General features: G+C 39.8%; 5 protein-coding genes across 5 annotated transcripts; 4 read left to right on the top strand and 1 right to left on the bottom strand.

Moving 5' to 3' along the window:
* Window positions 1–4,889: 4,889 nt before the first annotated feature.
* Window positions 4,890–5,559, bottom strand: MELLADRAFT_85909 (uncharacterized protein; the record flags this gene model as incomplete). The annotated part of the gene is made up of 4 exons (XM_007409411.1): window positions 4,890–4,977; window positions 5,056–5,244; window positions 5,322–5,467; window positions 5,557–5,559. 4 exons carry the CDS (start codon window positions 5,557–5,559, stop codon window positions 4,890–4,892), a joined length of 426 nt encoding a protein of 141 aa, XP_007409473.1.
* Window positions 5,560–9,584: 4,025 nt separating this feature from the next.
* Window positions 9,585–10,037, top strand: MELLADRAFT_106015 (uncharacterized protein; the record flags this gene model as incomplete). The annotated part of the gene is made up of 1 exon (XM_007409633.1): window positions 9,585–10,037. The coding sequence occupies one exon, from the start codon at window positions 9,585–9,587 to the stop codon at window positions 10,035–10,037; it is 453 nt and encodes a 150-aa protein (XP_007409695.1).
* A 2,028-nt stretch (window positions 10,038–12,065) lies between these two features.
* Window positions 12,066–13,337, top strand: MELLADRAFT_62750 (uncharacterized protein; the record flags this gene model as incomplete). The annotated part of the gene is made up of 4 exons (XM_007409634.1): window positions 12,066–12,134; window positions 12,210–12,635; window positions 12,689–12,841; window positions 12,864–13,337. 4 exons carry the CDS (start codon window positions 12,066–12,068, stop codon window positions 13,335–13,337), a joined length of 1,122 nt encoding a protein of 373 aa, XP_007409696.1.
* Window positions 13,338–15,307: 1,970 nt separating this feature from the next.
* Window positions 15,308–16,543, top strand: MELLADRAFT_85907 (uncharacterized protein; the record flags this gene model as incomplete). Its single annotated transcript, XM_007409635.1, has 5 exons — window positions 15,308–15,376; window positions 15,438–15,857; window positions 15,918–16,070; window positions 16,130–16,205; window positions 16,332–16,543. 5 exons carry the CDS (start codon window positions 15,308–15,310, stop codon window positions 16,541–16,543), a joined length of 930 nt encoding a protein of 309 aa, XP_007409697.1.
* Window positions 16,544–23,595: 7,052 nt separating this feature from the next.
* Window positions 23,596–25,988, top strand: MELLADRAFT_106012 (uncharacterized protein; the record flags this gene model as incomplete). Its single annotated transcript, XM_007409636.1, has 7 exons — window positions 23,596–23,779; window positions 24,027–24,596; window positions 24,962–25,302; window positions 25,377–25,411; window positions 25,647–25,663; window positions 25,693–25,736; window positions 25,887–25,988. 7 exons carry the CDS (start codon window positions 23,596–23,598, stop codon window positions 25,986–25,988), a joined length of 1,293 nt encoding a protein of 430 aa, XP_007409698.1.
* Window positions 25,989–26,300: the final 312 nt, after the last annotated feature.

The following is a 26,300-nucleotide window of genomic DNA, read 5'->3' as shown; positions in this document are numbered from 1 at the left end:
ATGAAGCTTGAGGCAAGCTTGGCGCTCTGTGATCCGTCTTGGGGATGCTTCAGAGACTTAGCTAAGGGAATACTCAGTTCAGCTCAGCCCCTAAGCTATACATTAGTGGCATCCCTTGGAACTTATTGAACCAGGGAATGCCGCTCAGGATCAGCTGAGCAGATGGATCAGCCCTTCCTCAGACTTCTTTGCTCAGGAATAAAGGCTGAGGAAGGCTTGGTTTGTTTGCTCAGCTCCTGATGATCATGTAATCAGCTGACAAGCAGAAAGAAAAGGGAAACAAATTGGAAACAAACTGGAAACAAATGGGAAACAAATGGGAACAAAACAGGAACATTTCAACACTCACATAGTTGTGAGCATCAATTTTTGCCCCTGTGCCTAAAGAACCCTAAAAACCATGTAATGATGCAATGTAATGATCTTGTTACTAATGTATGATGTAATTTTCACAGCCAAAAGTGATCAATGACACAACGATTTAATGTACAGCACTTCTTAAGATGAATACAGGTGATTTTTTCCTTGTAAACTAGCTGCAAACCAATTTTTGAGATTACAAATTTTTTCAGATGTGGTCCAATTTTGATCTACTATAGTGCATCTTGTAGCCCTCGTGATACTGATCATTTATGACACCCATATGACCTATTTCTGATGAGTTATGAGTAAGATATTGAGTTGTGAAGTTAAGGTTTTTGGTGTTACATGTTGACTTGTGACTGTAAATTCCAGATTCACCCCAATTTCTTATTTCCCGTATAACTTTTTACATACACCTCCGTTACTAATGATTTAAAGTTTGTACATTATGTAATACACTCTTTTGCGTTGAATGAGCTATCTACCAACCTGATCTGACGTCATCTGACATATGTAATTAGCTGAAAACCTTCATTTTTGATGAAATTCACCCATTTTTTTCACTTTTCACAGCTGCTACTCTCTTTTCCTTGCTCATGTAATATGAAATAATCTTCCACAACCTTAAAAATCCTGGAAAATCTTCTTGGCAACCTTAATTTCCACTACTACCACCATTACATATGTAAACTACACGTATAACCCTTGTTTACCATCTTTGAAAAAGTACCTTTCTGCTAATGACTTCTGTTTTCCCTAATCAACCTCCAAGATTAAAATTGTTGCTGTATAATAAAGTGTTGTTCTTTCATATTCTAGCCTTAATAAACCCATAACTTAATTATTAATACCCTAAAAACCATTTTCCAACTTTTACACCTATACACAAGGACCGCCAGATCCCCTCTCGACGTCGAGGGGGGTTGAAAGTGCTGCAAAAGTGTTGCAAAAGTGTCTAATCCCACCTGACTTTGTGTGTCCTAACCTGTCCTAGCGCTAGCCCATGCTTAGTCATACATTTCATGATCAGTGGGCTTGATGATCTTGAGCTCTCAGCTTGGGCTGAACTCCTCATTCAACAAACTTCCGCTCATGAACCATTATCAGATGATCTCGATTCATTTAACCTCAAACCATCCAAATTACCATTTGATTTTATTAACCAATTGACACCTTATCTATTTCAGTTAAGATCAAGTCCTCTTCCAGCTACTCAAGCAAAAAGTAGGAAAAAGTTTGAGCAAACTGTTGAGTGTCCATTCCATGGGTCCTTTCTCAAAATCTATCATCTTATTCTGACTTGGATTTCATTCTGATATCATTGTTTTGTTTTTTTGTTTTTTGTTGGATCGTCCAACAGTCAGACTTTTCTTGTGGGTCTAGTCAAACGGAGCAGAACTCTAGTGAATCACAACCAGAATCTGACCCGAACAAGCGAATCACACTACGCTTTACTCTTCCGATGGAAATGCTAAAGGTACACATTTTCAAAAGAAAAGAAATCTAAAGTTAACCTGAAGAAAAGCCTGAGGGATTTTATTGGTTTTTTTTCTTCTAAATTGGTTTGCTAGTACTTAAAACGACAAGAATATCTTGTAGTACGAGAAATCATTTTATTATCTGGATCAAGTTGTCAATTAAGATGAAAAACAAATCATAAAGATGTTGAATTTTTAAAAAAATATTACTTCTGGTTTAAGTAAGCAAGTTTCTAAAGCAATTAAACTCTTAACCAACAAAATTTGGAAATGGGATAAAACGTAAAAAACAAAAATATATAAATATATACTCTCAAGGTTTCTTGATTGATCGATTGTTTTTTCTTTACCTTTTCTTTTGAGTTTGTTTGATTGGTAGATTGTGAGATTTTTCATATGATTCTTGTTTTTTCTTTTGGTATGATTGCTTCTTTTTCTATCTCACTGAATTCATTGTAAAATAACCTTCCATTTTCTTTCATGTTCAGGCATGATATGGTACTGTAATTATAGATTTTGTTTATTCTGATAGTATCAAAACCAAAGTGACTTCAGGCTTATCAGTTGTTAACTGTATTTTAGCGGTGTCAGTGGTACGTATTTGAAGCAAGATACCCTATGATTTTTCAAATTATCAAAAATCAATTTACGTGTTTCTAAATAAAGCATACATACAATGTCTTTTGATCCTACTGAACAATCATGTTTTCCATTCAACAAACAAAAACCCACATAATTTGTTATACATAAGATCTTTTCATTTATGATCCATCCCAATATCAAAGCAAACACAAGAAACAATCTTTCCCAAAGAACCTTCTAGATCCGAAACTCCCCAATCCCAAAGTCCTCTTGAAAAGAACCTTTGTCAACTGTTTTCAACTTGAACTAATCTCACCAAAGGTTTTCTAGAAATTGCATCTTTAAACTGGATCAAATCTTTGACATAATTCAGATAAGTTTTAGCTAATGAAGATGCATTCCGATGATCAGTTTGATAATTAATGAAATTCATTGAGAGATAAACTTTTTCTAGTAAGTTTTGTTGGTTTGCTTCAGCTTGATTTAAAAGGTTAATTGATTTAATGATAATTCTTGCTGTTGTTGCCCAACAATAATTTGTAAACCTGAAAACACAGATGCAAGGGCTGGATTAGTATATCAGAAGGATCAAGAAAGAGAAAGGTGATTTACGGATGAAGTAAAGTAAAATCAAAACCATTCAAACCCATTAACCAAACCCCAATCTGAACCATTCCATTTGCCAAATTCCAACAAATCTCAAATGAATGATCTTGTTCTTGATTCCCATTGATCATAAAACATTCATGTAACAAAATCTTACTTAAACATATGATCAACTGAATCAAAACCCTTGTATGAAGATTAGTTATGTTTGGTAATAATGGACTGATTGAAGTTTGATAATCTTGGATTTCTTCTTCTAATTCAATAAACAATTTCCTACAGATAATCAAAGGTAAACAAGTTAAAGATTCCTTTCATTTGATGTTAAGAAATCAATCAGAGAAGATAGCTTATGATTTGCCGATTGGATTGAATATGAACATCCTAGTAATTTTCTTGTGGGATTTGACTTCATTATGAGTTCGATTCGGTTTAAGTATTGGATTAATACTTTTGATCCACTGTAAACATCATTCAACTTCCCCAATTTGGCAAAGGAAAATGATTAATAGTACAGTTTTTCATAAAAGAATCTAATACTGCACACCTGGGCCATTTCACCCACACTACATATGTGCAGCAAGCTAAGTCAATAGTTGTCTATCATGTACATACAGGTCTGCTCAGTTTTTTGCCCATCAGAATAAATAAATCACATGTTATACCACATGTAACTTTTTCGACTTTGAAATTTTTTTCCCAAAAATTCACTACATATAATTCTGTAGCTGCTCAGGCAATATTGTTGAAGCTATGTCTTAGTAACAGAAAGTGTGTTACATGCAGTTGAGTTGATGAGATCACACCAAAACATTGAGTCAGTGTATGTAGTCAATCTCTTGGAAGCTTTTTTCAATCTGAAAGAAGTTACAGCATGTATTACATATGAATAACTTGTCCTGATGAGCAGATAACTGAGCAGAACTGTATGTACATGATAACCACATATTCACTGAGCCTGCTACACATATGTAGTGTGGGTGTTATGGCTCAGGTGTGGAGTGATAGACCATTTTATGACAAATCATACTCCCAATCATTTTTCCCTGCCCACTTGGGGAACCCGAATAATGTCTGCAGTGATCCTTCATTTAATGGTGCCCATATCATTTCTCCTAACGCTGGACTAATTTCAATCAAACCCAAACCGAATGATTTCCTAAATAGCAAGAAAAGCAAAACTTTCAATCAGTTGGTCTCTCTGTCACTTGTACTGCTTTGATTGAATTTGAAACACGCTTACAATTTTGTATCTTCTTCTAACATTGAATTCTGATTATGAATAAAAATGAAACCAAGGAAAGGTGCAACAGATTGACTATTGTTTAAGTTTGAAGTAGAAGTAGATTGTAATACACTAGAATTGATAGATTCAGGTGAATTCAATTGAAGTTCAATAGATGATTTTCTTAAAGTTGAGATTGATTTAGACCATTGTTGATCAAATCCTTGATTGGTTTGATTTCAATGATCTCTTACATGAGAATCTATGATTATGATTGGTTTGTTTCTTTTGTTCGGGATCGGCGAGACTGATAAGTTTGGTGGAGTGAGGGGCAGTCTGCAGAAGAGTTAGAGGTCGCACGTTCTTGAGCAATCGCAGCTTGTCTAGCAGCAATTTCAAGTCGAAGTAATTCATCCAAAACAGAAAAACACATCAGTCACACATAAGACATGATCCTAAGAGTGTAAAAGAAAAGGACCACTAACCCAAACTGGTAAATGATGAACTTTACCAATCAACTGAGTCAAAAATCTTTTCCATGAAGTAAATCCATCCAAATCATCCGTATGAAAAAAACTTCGGATCCGTCTTTGAAAACTAATCTAAATGTAAACGGTGGTAAGCCAATAAGAGTGTCAACATCTCGTAGTCTCGTCATAACGGCGGGCAATGATCGAGGTGGGTACTTCGCATACTTTATGCAAAACAGTACGGCGGACCTCACTGGTTTCAATGTCGCGTTTTTCGGCAAGGTTAGTCACACCATCAGGATCAGGGCTTAAAGTGACCAAATTTACTTACGACGATGGATCACGAATCATGAGGTCAATCAGCGCGTCATTTACATTCACTTCGTCCTCGTCTTCATCCTCTTCTTCACCTACTGGTCTAAAGTTCATCAAAGCAATGGCAGCTTGTTGTCGCACATCTTTCTCTTTATCATGACTTCGGATCAGTAGTTTAGATTTGAGTTCACTAAAGAGATCATCACTGCGGATAGAGAGGAGAAGTTCTTATAAGCACAATCAATAAAAATCAATGATATGAGCTCGAACTTCTTAACGCACTCGATATCTTCTAGACTATTGACCACATAAGCCAGCAATTGGCTGCATCTGAATCTGACAATCTGATTCTTAGCTTCAAACCCGCGATTGAGATATTTGATTATGTGCAGTAAGAGTCGATTGGTAGGAGTTTGATCTGAAGAATCCTTGAGAGGGTCTTATGTGTAATGATAAAATGTCACTCCCACTGGCCAATGCGGAAACCAATGGATAGGGTGTAGAAGAGAAGACTGACCATGATCAGTAGCAAATGAACAAAACGCTCCAATAAACTTGATCACTCTATCCACCTCAACGATCCCGTTTTAGTTGAAACCAAATTTTCAAGTACGGTATAAATTGCTTCAGTGAGTTTTCTTGCCCCTGAGTTTGATAGTTTTTTCAGCATCTTGCATCTCATCATTGTCAGTTTCTTCAAAGATTGCACTAGCCAAAAGAAAGATTTTGTGTAGATTGTTGACTAATTTTCGATGACCAGTTAATGAGTTTTGAGATTGGTTGAAGATCGCAAGGATTGAATTTGAGATTGTGTTTAGTGTGTCATTTTTCTTACTAGCCGTCTCGACTTCATCGACTGGAGCATCTTCAGGGATTGAGGTAGCAGTGGTAGGCTTCCTTGACCTTGAGACAGCCTTCATTGTTGACGGTGCTCTGGCCATTTTGATTGCACAATTGGATGACGATGATATGATATTGAGATGATTGAGGAATCGGTATGTTGTATCTGCGGTAAAGGTGCCATGCCAGGTTATGTGTGTGTCAGAGGTGTGAGTTATTTCACAGGGCATGAAACAGTTGGGAAAGGCTGTGAAATGGCAACTGAGACTCAGTCTTGGTCCTCTCGACAGCCCTATGTTCCATAAAGTTCAGAGCAATGGCTGAACGTGCAGGGTTGTTCATGAATACTTATTGAGCCAAGGCGGTGGAACAGGCGGAACCATGCATATCTGAGCTGCTCAGATTAAACACAACTGCCACGCAATTGCGAGACTTTTGTGAGACTCTAGCCCCCCTCGACGTCAAGGGGGGATCTGGCGGTCCTTGTGATATTTTCAAATTTTTCTTATCTTTTCTTTTCCTGTCTTTTTGTAATAACTTTGTAAGTAAACTATAATGATCTTAAGAATATTTTTGAAATAAGATGACATAATATTGAATTAATAAGTTTACATAAGCCTCTAAGAGCTTCAATTGATCTGAAAACCTGCATTTCAAATTTCCTGCTATACTAAAGTTTCCTAATAATTTGATAAAGTTATGATGATTGATTTTCTTGATTGATCTCATAAATAGATCACCACACTGGTAGTCCAAGTGTTGCATTGTCTTCTGCGCCAGCTCCAATGAGAGAGAAGCAAATCAGCAATGAGCCATACCTTCAGGAAAATTTTGAAAAGTACCAAACAATCACATCGGCTCCAGTGCCACATTTTTTTCAAGATGGCCTTGAATCAGCTCCCGGTAATTACACTGAGAAGGAACACCTTTGTGATTGTGTTGAATGTCCGGGAACCGGCATTGTTTGTTAACACTTGCTGTGTGCTTTACTATTTATTCTGACAAGTATATAAAACCTTGATTGTTTTCCTGTTCTTTGTTCTCATCCTCTACAAGTACAATCAAGTCTACACGGCTTTAAGAGCAAGCCAGTCCATCCATATTAACCTTTAAGAGGCCTCACAAGACCCCTTTGAGCCCGTTTACAGTTAGTAGCCACAGATTTGTGTTATTTCTGTTATTTCTCAATTTGACTACTATTGTCAAGTGCTGTCCTACATATTGAAAATATATGTAATAAACTTGTAGCAAATTATTTACCAATCTTTTGAGTTGATACCTTATTCAATGACCTTCTTTATTGACAGTCTCCATTGCACTGTACAATCACTGAGTGATTGTGCAGAGGCTAGCATTTGAAGTTAAGGTACCCACTTAACATCAACTTTGAAAGCCAGACCACCTGGAAGTTATGTGGTCTAGCCATTGCACAATCACTCAGGGATTGTGCAATGGTGGCAGGGCCAAGATGAGATAGGATCTTGGCCCCAACCAGAAGACAATTGCAGAGTGATTGTGCAGATGCTAGATTACCTAATAGCTAGGTGGCCTGGATTTTAAAGTCAAGGTACCCACTTTATCTTAACTTTAAGGCTAGAACACCTAGCAGCTAGGTGGCCATCACAAAATCACTCAGACATTGTGCAATGGAGGCAGGGCACAAGGCATAGACATTGGCAAGACCAGGCTCAAGATGAGAGATTGGCTTGACCCACTGAAGGTGGTCTAGGGTTTTAGCTGTTGAAGTTGTACTAAGTTGAAAGCCAAACCACCTAGCAGCCAGGTGCTCAATCTTTTTGCACAATCATTCAGTGGTTGTGTGACTGGTTGTGGTACCTTAACTTAGCCAAAGGTGGTGTAGCTAAGTGAAGGCACCCCCACCAGATTCATGTGGGTAATTGCTCATTACATACAGCACTTGTTGATGTAGCTACTTATTGCATGGTTTTACTTGTGGGTGTTGACAACACTGGGTGTGAGCAGTTCAGAAGACAGTTATGTAGGGACCCAAACAAGCACTACAATTCAACAATCAGGCATAGATGATTTACCATAGGATGTTTTGGATAAATCCCCCTTGGGTTCCATTGTGTGATCCAAAAAAGCTTGCAAAACTAATTGTTAAATTCAATTTCCAATTTCAAGCTTTGGCCAAAGGGTTATGCAGGGACAACCACAAGACTACATTTCAACAAAACAAGCATGAATCACTGATTCTACATGAATTATAATGCATTAGGTGTGCAATGGTTTGTGACAAAAAGCTCTTGTAGATGTAGCTACTTATACAGTGCAAAGAAGATGTATTTTTCCATACTGAAAAATGATCAATACTAGCAATTTAAATGGCATGCTTCATATTGATCCAAAGAACCTGAAAAAATCAGATAGGTCAAATTGTGCTAGTTTCCTTCTGTTGGAAGCTTTTGGTGGATATGAAAAATCCAAGAACTCAGTTTGGTGACTTTCAAGCTTTTCTTAGCACAATGGACAAAAATGCAGGACTTGTGCACTCCTTTAATCCTCCAAAAGTAACAACACAGATCCAGAAAAAAGTTACAAGTGAAGGACAACATCCCCCTTTTTGAATGTTTTTTCCAGGGTTTTTCTGGCTCAGCATGTAAGCCATCACATGTGAGTTGTTACAATTATATAAAATCTGCTGAGATATGTACAAAGCTCCAAAACCACCCAAAAAAAGAATTGCAACACAGCAAAGGATATGCCATTATCTAGTTTTTTTTTAAAAATAATCCATTAAAATATGATCCATTTGTGGCCCAAAAGACATTTACAATTTGTTTGGCAAAGAGAGAGCAACTTTGGTCAACTACCATATGAGTGTTGGTTCTACACAATCTTTTTGACCTTTTTCGTACAATTCAAAGTGCTTGGTTGAAGACTGATTGTCTATAAAAATATCACCTTGTCCTACTTGTCTCTATATATCAGTCACATAGAATGCAGTCACTTAAAACATGCTTGTCTGATCCCAATGCCATATACAATTGTTGATTATCAAAATATCATCCTGAGATGGGGTCTCATGTAACTTTCCTACATAAGTGAGCTTCAAAGCCTGCTCTCAATGAGACCAAACACAAGGTTCTGAATCTCAGACAGTCTAATTATTCTCATACAATATCTGGGATCAGATACAGATGTTCTGATTGCCTGTATAGAAGAGCTGCACAAACTGCGCTGACTTATGTACAAAAGATAGAGTGACATAAAGAAGTGCTCATTTCCATTGATACATAGTTTGGTGAAATGATTGGAGATGTTGCTTCCCTCAACTTCATCTCCCTGTGAAGTTTGTGCTATAAATTGTTCAGACCTGTGAGAGCATACATCTGATAACTATTGGAATGCTGCTGAGATGTGTCATCAATGCACATAAACTCTCCTCATTCTTTTGGTCACAAGAAAAATTCCATCTCCTTGTATTTTTGGCTTTTTACCGACTGCCAATCTCTAAAGATCTGGGACTTAAAGAAGCAGATCAACAGGATTCAAAGATAAATAAAATCATAATTATCAATCTTTTCTTCAACAATTCAAAATCTCCTTTGCAAACCAAGTCCAAAATCATATCCCAATTCAACCAGATTCAGCCATAGGAGGTAGCTTGTTTCTTCAAGCAAGTATAACCATCCAGTTATATTCAATTGTTGATTGGTTTACAAATTTAAAGTATCTATAGCAATGATTACTGAGATGCCTAATAAAACAGCTTCTATGTTCAAGAAAAATGTCAGGAACTGTTTCCTTCTTTACTTGATGAGTATGGAACATTTGGTTGATGGAATGGTTATAAAAGCTCACCCAAGCCAAGTAGACATTGGTGAAACGGGTACTCAAAGTGTTGCCTTGTCCTCCACAATGGATCCAACACATCAGGAGAAAATTACTAATGGTCAATACCTTGTGGAAAATTTCAAAGCATACCAAAATAACTACATGCCAACTTCAGTCCCACAGATTTTTCAAGATGGCCCTGCACCAGGTCTTAGTTGTATGATTGATGGGGAGCGCAATTGTGGTTGTGGTCATCATTTCAGAGGAACCAGGATAGTCTGTGATGCACTTTGTTGGTGGTTTAGCTACTTTAGGTGGGATGGGTTTATGAAGTTACTGTTACAACAATTACAAGGCTAAAAAAGAGGAAAGGATTGATTGGATAACTGTGCTAGTGTGTGATATATTCAGAGGTACATATACTGTTCACAATACTGCTGTTTGAGGTGATCAAATTGGAAAGAAAGGAGATATCAACAGATGCTAGTTCATATTTTTTATTCCTATACCACCACCAGCTGAAGCTCTTGATTCCACCCTTGTCTCAACATTGGAGAAATTTGTTTTTGAAAGGGTTACACCAACTGTTTTGTGTCTCCTGTTGATTCTCTATATTATCTTTTGCCTTAATGTATCAGGCTTTATCTAACTACAGGTGTAAGGCTTACACATTGCAATGGCAGGTCTTACCACAGTTAATACTAATCTTTTGAAATCTGGTCTTTACCCTCTGGTACTGTTTCCTCTTCCTTTCTGAACCTGTCCTTTCTCATACCAGTTTCTTTTCACACTGTCAGAAGATTATCATATAATGTTTCTGGACCCAGCTATAAACCCTTTCCCTTCTGGTTTGTTCAGCTGTCTTTTGAACTGACATGAGTTAGGCCTAGCATAACAATTGATTAAATGGTTTTTAATGTCAAGATAGTCAGCTGTGCCATTCCACTCTTTTCCCATTGAAACACTACCAAACAAAATATTTGAAAATCCAATGAATGGGTCAAGTCTTCCAAGGAGTCCATATCCTTCTAATGAAGAAATTAAGGTAAAGCTGATAAATAAGAGAGATAGATACTGACAGTAAGGTGGTTCTGTAAATAGATGACAAGAATGACTTCAAACATCCAGAGAACAACAAATCTCAAGTAAATTGGATGACATATAAAGACTTGACATGGAACTGAAAAGTGTTTAAATAAGGAGCATATCATAACATTTAATCCCAAAGCCACTTAATTTACAAAACTCGTCAAAATACACAAGCTTCCCCCTATAAGAGTTTAGGACCTTGGTCCAAAATCATCCGGAAACATGGCAATCCGTCAATCATTTCCGTTAGTCTCATTTTCAATCGAGTTTCAAAATATGTCACCATCCACCTGATGGATGTATGTGTTGAACAAACGAATTTCACACCACTTTTACCAGGCCACCATGTAGAATTTTGTCATTTATCACCGTACACCTTGATGTTTACGTCAAACAAACAATATTCAACATGCGTAAAGCCAACTCCGTATATTCTTTCATCCACTTTCATCGCAAACTTCCAGGGCCCATACCATATTGAACTCACCAAAGTATCAGAGCATACTAAAATGTCTGCGCGATCATGACAGCCACCTTCTGTATCTTAATTTGGTATCGAGGTGTCCGGAAGTATTTCGCGGCTTGGAGCATCATAAATGCATTTGCGATCTCTCCCCATGATTGCATCAACTCGATTACAATCTTGAACCAAGGAATTTAGGCAACTTTCATGCGACTACCTAACTTGCAATACCCTGTCTCTTGACATGGAATTCCTTTTGACGTTTCGCGCCCCCAGATTTTATTGTTATTTCACTCAATGTTGCGCAGTCAAATTGTCACTGTTTGTCCGTCGCATTATGTCGAGAATTCCATACACGTTGGTGTGGACGCATTGCTTCCAGTAATCACCTACATACTACCCAATCACAAAAGTCGCCTTGGTATACGCCATCCGGCAGATGTCCTCCTACAATTCCCGACAGAATGGATTCACATAGGCACAGCATGATATGACAAATCATATCACGAAAAACATGGTACAACAATTTGTCTCCTTGGAAAGTTCACGAGTTTCCCTCTCCCAATGCCCGTCCTATGCTTCACTGACGAGAATCCGCCTCTTCATTTTGAAAGCTATATAAGACACGCATGTCCCTTGATTCTGCTGCCAAAATCAAACCATCCAGTACCTGTTTCCTCACCAAGGTCCAACGGCTATTAGCTTGGGCGCAACTTACTTTCTATTTACACCAACTTGCAAAACAGTAAGTTTGTCTGCTCTGCCTCTATTGACACTTCTCTTTCCCAATGATATCATTCATCCATACTTTTTTTCCAACTTTGCAATCAGACCAAATGTTGGACACATCACCATCCACTCAACACAGCATCTATGTCTCTGGCAATTTCGAGATTGAAAATAGAGTATGTACAGACATTCTTCTGCTCGGTAGTTTAAGTGCAAACACAAGACTCACATAGTCCGACTGCTCTACACAGGTATCCCCAATCACCATCGCTGGCTCTGGCCCTGAATACATTACCTATGCTGTTTCAATTGGGTGTAGAGGTGCTGACCGTGATGCAAGATTGCTGTACGAGATCAGGGCCACCGGTCTCGCAGCCGATGAACATAAACTCTACAAGGACCACACCTACTTCCTCCGTGGTCCTTTTTTCCCCACAAACCTACCTCAGACTGAAAGTGATCAATTTATATTCAAGGGTGCTGACGCTACATTGATAGCATCACTTGATAACTATGAGGGAGAATCCGTGGACTCGGTTGGTATATCTGGTCTCGGCATTGTTATCAACATTGAACACATCACCGAGAAATGTTGTCAATACCTCAAAAAAACCGGCCAGGAGGATGATCTACAAACAACAGTTGTTACTATGCAACATTCCGAATTTAACCCCATTGTAGGTATTTACTTTTCCCCTTGATGTAGCCGGTCACTGACTCGTTATTTCAGAGTCAAAAGACTCACATGAGCAAGGTAGAATACCTAATTCGGCCCACCCCAAATCTTGCTTGCATTGCTACTTATTTGAAAACGGGACGTGAATGCGCAATACATGGATATATCAAAGACTTCAATGTGGAAACGAGCTCCTATGTCGTTGTAGTAAGTACTGTTATACTTGCAGTTCTGGGTTGTCCTGTCATTTATTGTTTATGGCATTCATCATGCAGGCAAACAAATTATACATGACAAGTGGTTATCAAGATTTAACAGCACCCACCAAAGCAAAAACCGTGGGAAATGGTATACCATCAAAGAAGCCAGTCAAGTTAGTCAGCATTTATTCATATGTTTCTCCCTGTCATTCTGGACTTTGCTTACATATTCAAGTAGGTTTGTATCAAGGGCGGTCTCCTCACCATTCGTATCGCCCATTCCTACTTCGGGCTTTTCCCGGGCAGTTGTTTCTGGGTCTGGTGAAGGATCCGAATTGCAAGTGGAATCTGGGTCCGGTTCTTCCCCCGCTTTGTCATTACCATCGACGTCTAGCAGTGTTCCAAAAGGCCCAAAGACCACTGGCCAACCACCAAAAAAGAGAGCCCGTGCTCCTCCAAAAGCCAAGGCCAAGAAGAGTGTCACTATTGCTAAATCACGATGAAAAATATCACTTTCACTGTGGTCACTTAAACTCTGCTAGGGTTTTTTTTACGCATTGTGTGATAAATATTAAATGACAGAACATTGTATCCATTCCTGATTCATTATGAAAGAAATTCCCTTTCCATGCGGCCACATAAGCTATGCTATATTGTGTTTATTTGTCGTGTTGCGTTATATCTTGACCAACTATCATGCTCTTTTTGGTAAAACCTCTACCTGATCTTCTGTTTGCCTTATTACTTTTCAAGCAATGAACTCTTTCTTGAGGTTCATTCCACCTTCAGTGCAATGTCTAGGATTGTCAATGATTGCCATTTTGTCCTATGATAGTAATTTTCACCTGATGTTTCCTGACTCTCTTATATTTCATTATACGGCCTAACCCGTCTTTAATTGTATATATACAACTTTTGGAGTGCAATTTTGAAATTTCAGCTCGAAGATCAAAAGATGTTGACAACTTTAACATATTTTTGATACCACTAGCCTGCATTTACATTAAATGCTTTTATTTCACACTACCTGGGTGCCAACTTAATGTAAAATCATGATATAGACTTGGTGTTGCATACAAATAAAGTTCACATAGACTTACTGGAACATGTATTTGAATAATTGATCTGGGTTGGCTTACGTGTCCAACTCCAAAATTTTTTGACACACACAAGTTACTCGGTCCAATAATGGTATATATGAGCCTGCCAAGCTTCCTGGGTTGATCCAATCTGTTCAAGAGCGGCGCAAATTTTTATTTGCAGCAGTTGATACATTTTTATCCTACGCGGCACGACTTACATAATGGAAAAGTTGCTCTACACACTCAAGTTCTGATATTTATGACTTGGTACTTGTAACAGTAATTACATGTTGTAATCCGACGTTGTATCCTTACATGTGCCAATCTCGAACCATTGGTATGGGCCACAATATTGCCATTTTGATTCCATTGGACTTAGACCGCATGAGTGCTGCCATAATGCTCCTCTGACCAACACAATACTATCACGTGCTTTATTCTCCGATTGCCTTGATGAAACGTCTCTCGGTCACAGTAGCTAGATTTGGAATCTCCCGGCATGGATGAATTTAGATTAACCTTGGCGCCTGCATTCTACCCTTTTGACTTCAAATGTTATTCCTATGTCATGAGGCCGTATGGGCTGTAAGACCTAACTTTTTTAAGGTTTTGTGATTTCACACATCTGCACTGCTGACGGTATATAGTCACCGGTTTGGACGGCAAGTTTGGTTGATTGTGGATTCGCGTCCGATAACACCTTGGGGTGTTGTTGTGTATGATATAGTTTGATTTTGGAAAATAGTTGCTAATCATAAATTCTACATACTATTCCTTGGTTGATTACCTTGTCGCGGTGAGTTCCTTTCATTTCCCCTCTATATAATATATTCTTACGCTTTGTCAACATTCTTGGTTGTGCACATGATTCAAAATGCCAATCAACACATTGGTTGATAACGTAATATATGCCACGTCCAGTCACGATGAGGAAACTTGTTAGTCCACTTTGGCTGCATTGTGATTTGTTTTAGTACCTGACCAACTTTTATTTCAGAGTGCCCACCCCGAAAATGCCTGTCATTACATTCCTCCTGGCATGCCACGCGGTGTAACACTCAACCATGTCGATTTCCCTCCGTCCCCACATTCACAATCGCCGGACGATTTTGCTTTCAATTCATTGGGGCCAAGCCTGGGGGTCAAGCAGTCAAATATCAAAATTGCTTTTGGAATTGCTATAAAATCACGTATGCGTCCATCCAATCCCATATCAACTACCAGGCATTGCGTGTGTTGTTTGAGATATTAGTGGTTCTTATAAATTTCTCTTCCTACCCACTTCTTTGTATTTTAAATGAATACGTGCTTACGGCCATGTCTGTTCTCCGTTGTTCTGCTTAGGTTGATTTCAGTGACTTCATCGAGTTTTAATATTGGCGGCATTAATCATGTCCGACAACTCAAATCCTACATACCATGGAATATATCTATCCGGTAATTTTGAAATCGAACAGAAGGTAAGACGGGGCTCATTCTCGAGGTGTTTCCCGCATTATGCTCACCTTGCTATCACTGTAGCTCTCACCGAACCATGGATGGCGATCCGAATACCGCACATATGTAACTTACATCGGTTGTGGTGGCGCGGACCGCGATCAACGTCTACTTTATGAGATAAAGGCCAAGGGCTATAGCTCACCTACGTATATGTTGTCTCAAGACTACATCTACTACCTACGAGGTTCATTCTTTCCGTCAAACAACCCTGAAACGGAAAATGATCAGCTCTTGTTTGAGGGTAGTGATGCAAACGTAGTGTCAGCCTGCAAAAGTTGCGAAGTGGATTTAGTGGACTCGGTTGGTGTCACCTCTCTAGGAATTGTGATTGGTATAGATACAATTGTGGAAAAGTGCCGTCAATTGGTAACAACTCCGGCGGTGGAGGGCGGAATCCGGACCACTGTCTTGACTGTCCAGCATGCAGACTATCATCCAATAGTAAGTTTTTGTTTGTTTACTAACATGTCTTGTCGCTAGCTGAAATTATGATTTCAAAAGTTGAAGTCTAGGCGCGTTAGCAAGATGGAGTATCTGGTCCGGCCTACCCGCGCCCTTGCGGGAAACATTGACTCTATTATAGTCGGAAAAGAATGTCAAATTCACGGTTATATCAAGGATTACAATCAGGACACTGCTTGCTATGTAGTGATTGTAAGCCCTTGCGCACTTCTGACATTCCTGGCAATGCTAATGACAATGTTTGCGGCTAGGTAAACAAAATTCATTTGACCACTGGTTTTCAAGAACAACAATCCGCTCCAACGGCCACTTTGGACCCTGTGACAGGTCAATCGAAAAAACCACCAAAGTATGCAATGCAACTATTGTTTCTTTTGTGATCGTCAATATTGAATCACAATTACTCTAGGTTTGTTGTTAAAAAGATCACCTCACGCGCTGATTTCCCTTCAGAAAAAGCGGCCCTTGAATCCGAAGGAGAAGCTGCTGGGGTACGGAATGATGACTCGCAATTGCCACCGTCCCCTGGCCCATCAGCTTCCTTGTCTTCTGCCTCCGACAACTCTGGTATGCCAAAGGAGGCAGTAATTGCAGAAGTAAAAAAGCGGGCTCGATATCAACCCAAAAGGAAGTTATCTACCGCTTCGGGTGATGTCTCGCCCTAATGAACCTGAACTGTCAGTACCAAACCTGTCAATTTCATTTCTTTTCTGCTGTAGCGCTTTTGATACTTTTGACTGATCTGCTATTATTTCTGTTTCCTATATATCTGATATGTTATTAGTGGTCATCGCGTCGTAACCTTTGTTTTGCTTGTGTAGAGCGCGCGGCTTGACCTTTCTGTACTTCCAAGTATTTGATTGTGGCTCATTGAATAAGATCTACATATCATAAGATAGCAAATTTAGTATCTGTATACTTCATATTATTTCGAAACCCTTCCCTTCCTGTCTTGTATTTGTGATTGTCTTCTTGTTTTACTATGGCAAGTCAGATATACAAATTGTTATCTCAATTTGGTTGTCTACATTGATTTTTTGTGTTTTTTGTCCTACACATATCAAAATATTCTTTATGTTGACTCAAGTAGGTATGCCCTTACCTTGTGTTTGCGTGCAATGGCTTGGCTGTGTACATGAGTAAATTAAATGTTTGCGCCCTGAAGCTGATCTTGTGGACCACGTTGTGCAACACTTCAGGGTTGAGTATCCTTCCCTTAGGATACCAAGCATGTAACAGTCTATGAACATGAATATTTTTTTGATACCATGCAAAATATTTTTGTATGCCATATGCTATTAGTAAGCTTATCTTGCAATGTGTTGTCTAACTCACTCCCAATACAAGGTGCGTGATAAATCAACTAGATTACTTAAATCAACTCGTGTGTCATACAATGCAAACTCTGGAAATGTGAAGTGCAACAGTACCTCATTGTAACCACGGACCGGGTCGTCGCGGGGCGTACTACGATCCAGACAAAGTGTAACAAGTTTGTTAGTCACCGTGATTCTGAGTTGTTTACCTGGTTATCTCATTATATGTGACTGACCAATAATCCATTATATCGTGCAACTTGTTTTCAGTTGGTCTTCTTCATACAAATATTCAATCGCGGTTTGTGATCCTCCAACACCCTGTATTAGGTGACTCGAGTATGGTATTTCATATTCGCACTATCATGCAAAACGATCAGGAGTTTCCGCACAATCAGTGTGATGGCTTTTATGACTAAGAATGAAAAGTACAATACACGAACGTATTGGATTCTTTTCAGCGGATACGCATCTCATAAGCGCCACTTTTTGAATCATCCCCGACACCGTGATAATTCCAGCCGCTGCCACGGATGATACGTTGTATATGTCTGCGAGCTATGGATAATCATACCGATGTCTCCGATTATGCATTTCGGTTTGATTGTCTTATTTTCTCTACGTTTTTAGGATTATGTATTAGATATCATACACAATTGAAAATTGCCTTTTATGCAGTTATATGTATCAATCTGCTGATTCGCGTCCAATAATTGCCTCACAATCCAATAGGCAGTACGAATTTATGATCGTTCAAACCATACGAGTTGCCTGATAGGCGGTGTTGTCCGTTATTGATTGCGGTACTTTTACCTTGTGTCATGCGGCGTGGTTTATGAAGATACATTATCACGGATAGTCCTTCAAATGTCATGTACAATTTTGTCACACGGCACGGGTTGAGGCGTGATTTTGACAATTGGCCGGTTTATGGATGCACATTTTTGCTCCTTTTTTTAACATGAGGTTGTTTGTTGTAAATGAAATCGCATGATAAAGACCAATTTGATATTTTGATGGGCTTGGTGTCCTCCTTGTGACAAATTTAGTATTGTCTCACTCATACATACCCTGCTTACACTTATTCTTCTCGCAATTCATCTCAATTTGCCAAATGCCTCCTCGTCATCGCGAAAAGGGGTTAGCGGTGCCAGAAGAGATTTACGGATCTGAAGTAAATTTGTTGTATCGGTTCAGTCAAGAAATGCCTTACGATGTGGGTCCTGATGATAGTTGTACCGGTTGTGGTGCATTCAGGTGGAAAATTGAGCGGCGTCAATCGGACGCAAATCGTGCTCGAGCTTCTTTTCGCAATTGCTGCAAGCATGGGGCAATTGATCTCCCTCTTCGTTATTTTCCTGCCGATGTTGGTGAACAAATTCCCCAATTCTTTCGTGACCTACTGAGTGGGCGTGATAGACGTGAGCACTTTTTGATATTTTGTGTTTGCTTCGATTGTGGATAGTGTTGTGACTCTATTGCTACTCAATACAGGTTCGTGTGGGTTTCGCGAGAAAATTCAAAATTATAACAATGCGCTTTCATTCACTTCGATGGGAGTAAAGATGAACAGGACCGTTCTTGACGGTCGTGGCCCGTATGTATTTAGAATGCACGGTGGGATAACTCATAATATAGGATCGTTGATGCCCTTGGATGGAACAGATCCAGGTTTTGCTCAAATATTCATTTACGGTGGTGGCGGTATGGACGAAGCCAATCTCCGCGTGCGACGTAGCAATTCCAACATCAATCCCAACATACTGTTCCTATTTCAACAATACATGTATGAACACAATCCTTATGCACGTGTATTCAAGTCGGCCGCCGAGATATGCAACGAGTCTCGTGAAATTCCCCGTACCCTGAGGATTAAGACTATTTTAGCTCCCGGCAGGGATCATCGTCGTTACAACAAACCGACGGCCAATGAAGTCGCAGCAATTATAGAAGGTGATGGGCAAGTGGGAAAGCGTCAGCGCGATATCATCTTGAGAAGGAAGAGCGGCGAGACAGAACCTATTTCTGAATTGCACACGGCATACTTTGCGCTTCGGTATCCATTGTTGTTCTTGCATGGCTCACAAATGTGGCACGAGGCATACAGGAATCCAACCCCTAAAAGTAAGTCATACCGCACCTGATTTTATGGTTGTGGTTGTCGCGCATCTGATTTTTTCTGGCGGATTTCTTAACTTAGATAAATCGGGTAAAATTTCAAACTTGCAATGGTTTGCGTACCTTCTTTTTCAACGTCCTGCGTATTTGGTTATACTAGCCTCCGGCCGATTGTTTCAAGAATTTGCTGTGGACATGTATGTTTGTGTTGAGCACTCCAGGCTCCAATACCTTTGATACAATCAAAAGAAATTACGAGCTGAGGTATATAGTGGCGCGGTAGAGGCTCTAGGTAATGAAGTGGATGAAGAGGTGGTAGGGAAAAGAGTTGTATTACCGTCAAGCTTTATTGGAGGACCAAGGAGCATGCAACAGCTATACCAGGACTCAATGACTTTGGTGTCCAAATATGGCAACCCAAGTCTCTTCATCACGATGACTGCTAACCCAGATTGGCCTGAAATTACAGACACCCTTGAGGACAACCAGACTTCATACGACAGGCCAGATCTTGTTGCGCGGGCTTTTTATAACAGGTTCCACAGCATGCTGCATGATGTGACAAAATTCGCTAGATTTGGAGAGTGCCCTGCTTATGTTTATACGATCGAATTCCAGAAGAGAGGTTTGCCGCACGCCCATCTGATACTTTTCCTACATCATGGTTCAAAACCCGATACACCTGAACAAGTCGATTGCCTAATTTCGGCACAGCTACCAGATCCTGTCCACGAACCTTTGTTGTACGAATTGGTCACGGAAAACATGTTGCATGGACCTTGCCAATTGTACAAGTGTTGGACTGGATCGGATTGCAAACTAGGTTACCCAAGGCCATTTACCGAACATACAACTTTGACAGACTCCTCTTACCCTTGCTACAAACGACCCAACAATGGCCAATTTTTCCAAAAAGGTGTTGATCGATTTGACAATGGGAGTGTTGTACCACACAATCGATTTCTGCTTCTAAAGTACAAATGTCATATCAATGTTGAAGTCGCGCACAGCATCCGGGCAATCAAGTATCTATTCAAGTACATTCTCAAAGGTCACGATCGCACAATGGCAACTGTCGAGTGTGAGGACACAAAGGACGAGATCAAGGCTTTTTTAGATGCTCGATTTTTAAGCGCTCCAGAAGGTTATTAGTTTCATTAATTCATGCTAGATTCTCTTGCTGACTAATGTTTGTAGCGGTGTGGCGTTTGATGATGTATGAAATGTCAGGTAGATTTCCTGCTGTGCAGCGACTAAGTCTGCATCTGGAAAATGGCCAAACAATCTATTTTGTGGACGAGAATGGACTACGACGGTCCCTCGAGACAGGCCGTGCCGAGCGGACAACTTTGACCGAGTTCTTCCGTCTGTGCCAAGAGAACATCGAGCTACCGTTTTCACCTGGGACTGTTCGATCCCTCAAGTACCACGAAGTACCTAAACATTTCACTTGGGACGAGGATGATCTTATCTTCACTGCTCGCAAAAATTCAGTCATATCTATAGGGCGCGTTTACTTTGCAAACATAAAACGTGGTGATGTTTACTTCCTTCGTTTGTTACTCTGTCATGTGCCCGGTCCTACATCTTTCGCGTATTTACGTACTGTTAACGGTATCACTTATAATACCTTTTGTGAGACTGCAGACAAATTGGGGCTTTTGCTGGATGATAGAAACTATCACGAATCTTTAAATGAAGCGGCAACGTGGCAAACTGGAAGACAGTTGAGACATATGTTTGCTATCATACTATGTCACAGTTCACCTTTGAATCCGCGTGATCTGTGGACTGGTCATGCGGACGACATTTGTGACGATTGTGAACATGCAATACTCAAATTGAATCCTAATGCAAACCCTTCTCGAGAGCATATTCATAATTACGGCCTTCACCTACTTGAAAAGACATTACTGAAGACGGATACGAATCTAGAGGATGTTGGCTTACCTCAAGTTGATACTTTCCTGCTTTTTCAACTTGGACTACCGGATAGCCATAGACTGGATGTAGACAAGAGGATTGATCCAACTGAAAGCGCTCGCAAATTTGATTCCATGCTACGAACATTGACTCGCGAACAGCATGCAGTAATTACACCTATTCTTACAGCTATTGATTCAAGTCAGCCATACTTAGCTTTTCTAGATGGGCCAGGTGGTACTGGCAAAACCTTTGTGCTGAATTGCATATTGCATTATTGCAATGCGAATACTGTGGAGTTCCAGGCGGTTTCGGCTGCGGGGATAGCTTCTTTATTATTGTTGAACGGTAGAACAGCTCACAGCGCCTTCAAGATTCCAATTCCGATCTACGATGACTCTCTTTGCCCAGTTTCGCCTGGTGAGATGCTTGGCCGTACGTTGATTGCGACCAGATTCATTGTATGGGATGAGGTAGCGATGCAACATCGTCATGGGATTGAATGTGTCGATCGAACACTCAGAGACTTGACCGGTATTAACCTTCCTTTCGGTGGAAAGGTAGTATTATTTGCCGGAGATTTTCGACAAACTTTACCGATTGTTAGGCGTTCTACTCTCTTGGAACAAGCAAAGGCGACATTGAAAGCATCGTATTTATGGAACAAAATTGAAAAATTTTCGCTCTCCGTGAATATAAGGCTTGGTGGTACAATGGCAGTACCTAATAGGAGTAACATGGACTTCGCGAAGTGGCTGTTAGATATGGGTTCGGGTCATTTGCAGAAAGAATTCGCCGAAAAATTAGTCTTGAAACACTGCAATGTTTCTCTCATTTCTCCAGGCTCGATCATAGATGAACAAGTTCTGAGCACGGAATATGGAGGACTAAATCACTTGATAGATTGCGAAAACTGGCGAGAGTTAACTGAATTGTATTCAAGAAGATGTTTAATCACACCGTTGAATGCTACTGTGCGTGCTTTGAATGAACGGATTATGGAATCCTTGCCTGGCAAGACACATATCTCTACCTCAGTTGATAAAATGGATCAAGCTTTCTGTGATCCGGTGTTGATCGAGGTCTTAAATACTTTCAACTTTGCTGGTTTCCCTGCTCATCAACTGGATTTGAAAGTTGGAGCGTCTGTAATGGTCTTGCGCAATCTGCATCTCACGGATGGGATTTGCAATGGTACAAGACTGCTGATAACGGAATGTAAACCAAATGCTCTACATTGTCGAATATTGACAGGAAGGTAATGCAATCAGTCTACCTAAGATGACATTGCATCATCAAGGTAACAAAGAATGTCCTATACCTTTTTACCGACATCAATTTCCTGTTATGCCAGCGTTTTGTATGACTATCAATAAGAGCCAGGGTCAAAGTTTGGATAGAGTCGTAGTGCTATTGCCAAAGCCGGTCTTCTCACACGGCCAGCTATATGTGGCCTTATCCCGTTGCACAAATGCGTCCAATGTGCAGGTTTGCATTCCATCAAGCCCAGATGGAATATGTACAACTAACATCGTATTTCACCCAGTTTTGGAATTCTGAATCTCTACACAAGTAAGCTTCATGTTTTTCTCTTGATCCTACCACTCTTTTAGGTTTGTGTTAGTGGTTACTTATGTTGATATTTGTTGTTTATCCCGGTGTTAACTGATTTAGTTGTCCTACCATTTTTCTTGGTTTGTGGGTCACTTTTTTCCTGTTGATTGTTTATTAATGTCCCTGGTCGTCTTTCATGTGTATTGTTTTGTTGTGATTCGTGATAAATTGATCACATTACTTATGTCTATTTTTTGAAACACTTTATTGATGGTTTATTTAATGTTGCAGCAGTCCGCGAGGCATATGATTGTCTAATTGATTTGGTTGTTGCTCGAGTATATTTTCAAATGTAGTACGTTCTGCCAACTTATAATATATCAGTTATATCACCAATCCATGTTTTTTGTTCGGTTTATTTTTGATCTTTTTGCCCTTGTTACCCACTGCTACGTTCAATTGAACAAACGAATTATTATTGACCTTAGCTGTCATCAGGCTATCCTGTGACCGAATACAAATCTATCTGTTGGCAAGTTGTGGATAGTTGGGGCACAGGTCGCACCAAATATATGGGTATGAACTTAAACTACCTCTACATTGCGTTTGTGCAATGGAATGATCGGACCAACTTACAGAGGACGATCATAGTAAATAAGCCAGTGTAACTTTTTTGTCATGTGTTGGCTGTGGCAACTTTGGAATGTGCTTGGTTTTCACCGCATTGAAATCGTTAACGATTTCGTTTGTTGTAGTACATCATCTTGAATTTTTCAACCTATCTTCTTGGATTCCAACAACGCTTCATGAAACGGCCACATCTTCATTGTTCTACTCAATACCCAATGGTTTCGATACGCCCCATTTGTTTCTTGCTCTTCCACCTATCTCCCTGTCAAAACCGGGATGTAGAGTCCAAAGTGGATACGGAGATTAATCAAGAGCAATCGATCCCTATGATGAACTCGTTTGGTGTCGCCCCAATGCTTGGTGAGCTTTTGTTATTAACTCGATGATTTTATGGCATCTTGATTCACTCTTACTGCATCGAGATTCTTATTGACTCACAAAATGTTGTCGTCCAAGTCAATAACTTTACCTGTTGAATTAGTGCATATGATTCTCTCTCATCTCGTAGACAAAATCCCTTTTTTTCCTCCGAACGAATCAAACAGTGCCAATATCCGATTCTCAGATTTCAACTCTGCGGTTTGTTTTCTTTGTCTCCGATTGCTAGGGAAATCTTGGAATATGGCAGTATTACAATATGTCTATAACTCATTGCTCATTATGAAGGCCATCAACGCGCGAAAACTGGTGATTATGTGGAAAACTCCGGCGTTCATGACGAGCACATTTCGGTTGTCAAATCTTGGCTTAACTAATATTCACTATGTCGCTGATTGTGTTACGGTCGGTGGTCATCGATTACTGAGTTTCAACTATCATTATACCAGAGATGTGGCTTTATACGATATCAGTGGCCTTATGATCCCAATTGATGTAGTGGAGGATCTCATTACTTTGTGTGGCAAGACTTTATTAAGTCTTTGTTTAGGTTTTTTTGCTGCAATGGGTTTCTCCGCTGGAATGATAAGTGGCTTGGGACGTGTTCGTGGTCTCGAGGTATTGATCATAGATGGTAGCCGCATGCGAAACACTATTAATGACTGCCATTCATTGCGAAAATTTCTGAGCTTGTGTCCTACCTTACGGTCTCTTTCGATTCGATGTGCTTTTCTCAATAGTCTGACTGTACAGAATGATTGTTTGCCAAACCTGTGTCACTTATGGGTAGAATGTGATCGTAAGAATGTTGACGCGATTACTGAATTCTGTCGCACAGGTGGAATGCACATCAATTTCTTGGAATGCCTAACGCCTGCACAGCCAGCATATTTGGCTCGGAGCCAAAAATCCGAGGATTCCTCGGATTCTGACTCCGAGTTAACCCCTATCCAAGGATCCAATCCGAGGCAACGGCCAGGGCCAACATTTGCCTCGGAATTAGCCCTCGGGTGCCATTTTCCTTGGGGGCGCTGTCCAAGGACTCCTCGGACGTTTGTCTCGGAGCCAAATATGCTGGCAGTGCTGATGGGACAGAGCAATCAGGGCAATTAATTATGGCTTTGAAAGACTCAATCGAAATCTTGTTTTTTAATTGCATCTCAGATGATTTACCTATTGATATATGCACCTTCACGTTTCCCCGTCTCCGGGTTATCCGATGCTCAGGATGGAAGTCTTTCAAATATAATTTATTTTGGCTGCAAGGTGGTTTATTTGATGAGATGGAATTATTGATCACCGATTATTCCAATGGTAGCAAGTATTGGCGCAAGGCTTTGAAGCGGGCGGACATTCATACGGTTAGGAAACCTACAAAATTCAAATATATAGTTTTTACTACTTGGCATGGTTGTGAGGAGGAGGATGCAGAATTAGTGCGCCTATGCGCTGACTTCGGAATCGAATGTTTATTTAGGCATGTGTTAACATATAAGCAACTATTGGTATGTTTAATGTCTTTTAATTTTTGTTACGTTCTTTGAACTGGTGATTAATACTTTGTCTTACGTGCCTCCAGGATTATAAATTTTTTTTTGGCGATATCCTTGTATCGTAAGTTATGCGAACTTTGGAGATAATTAGTTTTTGAAAGTAATGCAGTAAGGATATTCTGTTTGTGTCATATTGTTTTCCACTCTTATTACCTCGCTCATGTAAACATCATTTTCTTTTTTATGATAGCAGCATAGGGTTTTTGTTGATAGGGGATGTTGTAATCAGGATCTGGTGCGGGTTTATTATGACAATGAATCAAATAATCATAGGTGATTTTTTTTTTGAGCGTTAGAATATTTGGATCATATTGTAAGTTGATGGAACGTATGATTTACAAGACTTGTATATTGCAGACGTTAATTCGTTTATGATTGCGACTTGTGTGCGTCGATAATGTTGAGTCCAGGGCTTTTGGCCAACTATATTACATTTTCTATTTGTTTGTTGTATGAGGAGTGATAATGGCATAAAAAATGATTTGTCCTTGATTCCTTGATGTACTCGGTTTTGGAATTTGCAATGGCGTTTTTAGGCCATTGGTAATCCAGCATTGGGATTTTACTCATCCGCCCCTTTGCATGATTTTTACGTCACCATTGTGGGCCTGTGCTTCTACTATGTGACTTGGGTATAGAATGCTTACAATGGCCGGTTTATTGCGAGGTTGCCCCAATTCTTAATGTGTATAGGTATACAACAGGTATTGAATGTAGTGAAGTAGTTCTGGTTCTTCAGCATCAAGAACGTCACGCACAATGTTGGTATCTGACTCGCAGCTGCTGCCTATCAAATTTGCCAAGTTGGTTTTCTTTTGTCAAGAGCCGTGTTTGTTCCTGTCCTCCTGTGTTAATTAACTCTTTGTTTTGGTCATTAGGGATAGCATATGTTGGAACCCATGCCCAATTATCACGAGGGTTGTTTTATTCTGGTATTATGTGTTTCCTTG

This window comes from Melampsora larici-populina, assembly GCF_000204055.1.
Source record: "Melampsora larici-populina 98AG31 unplaced genomic scaffold MELLAscaffold_16, whole genome shotgun sequence".
NCBI lineage: Eukaryota > Fungi > Basidiomycota > Pucciniomycetes > Pucciniales > Melampsoraceae > Melampsora > Melampsora laricis-populina.
This window is presented reverse-complemented; position numbering and strand designations above follow the sequence as displayed.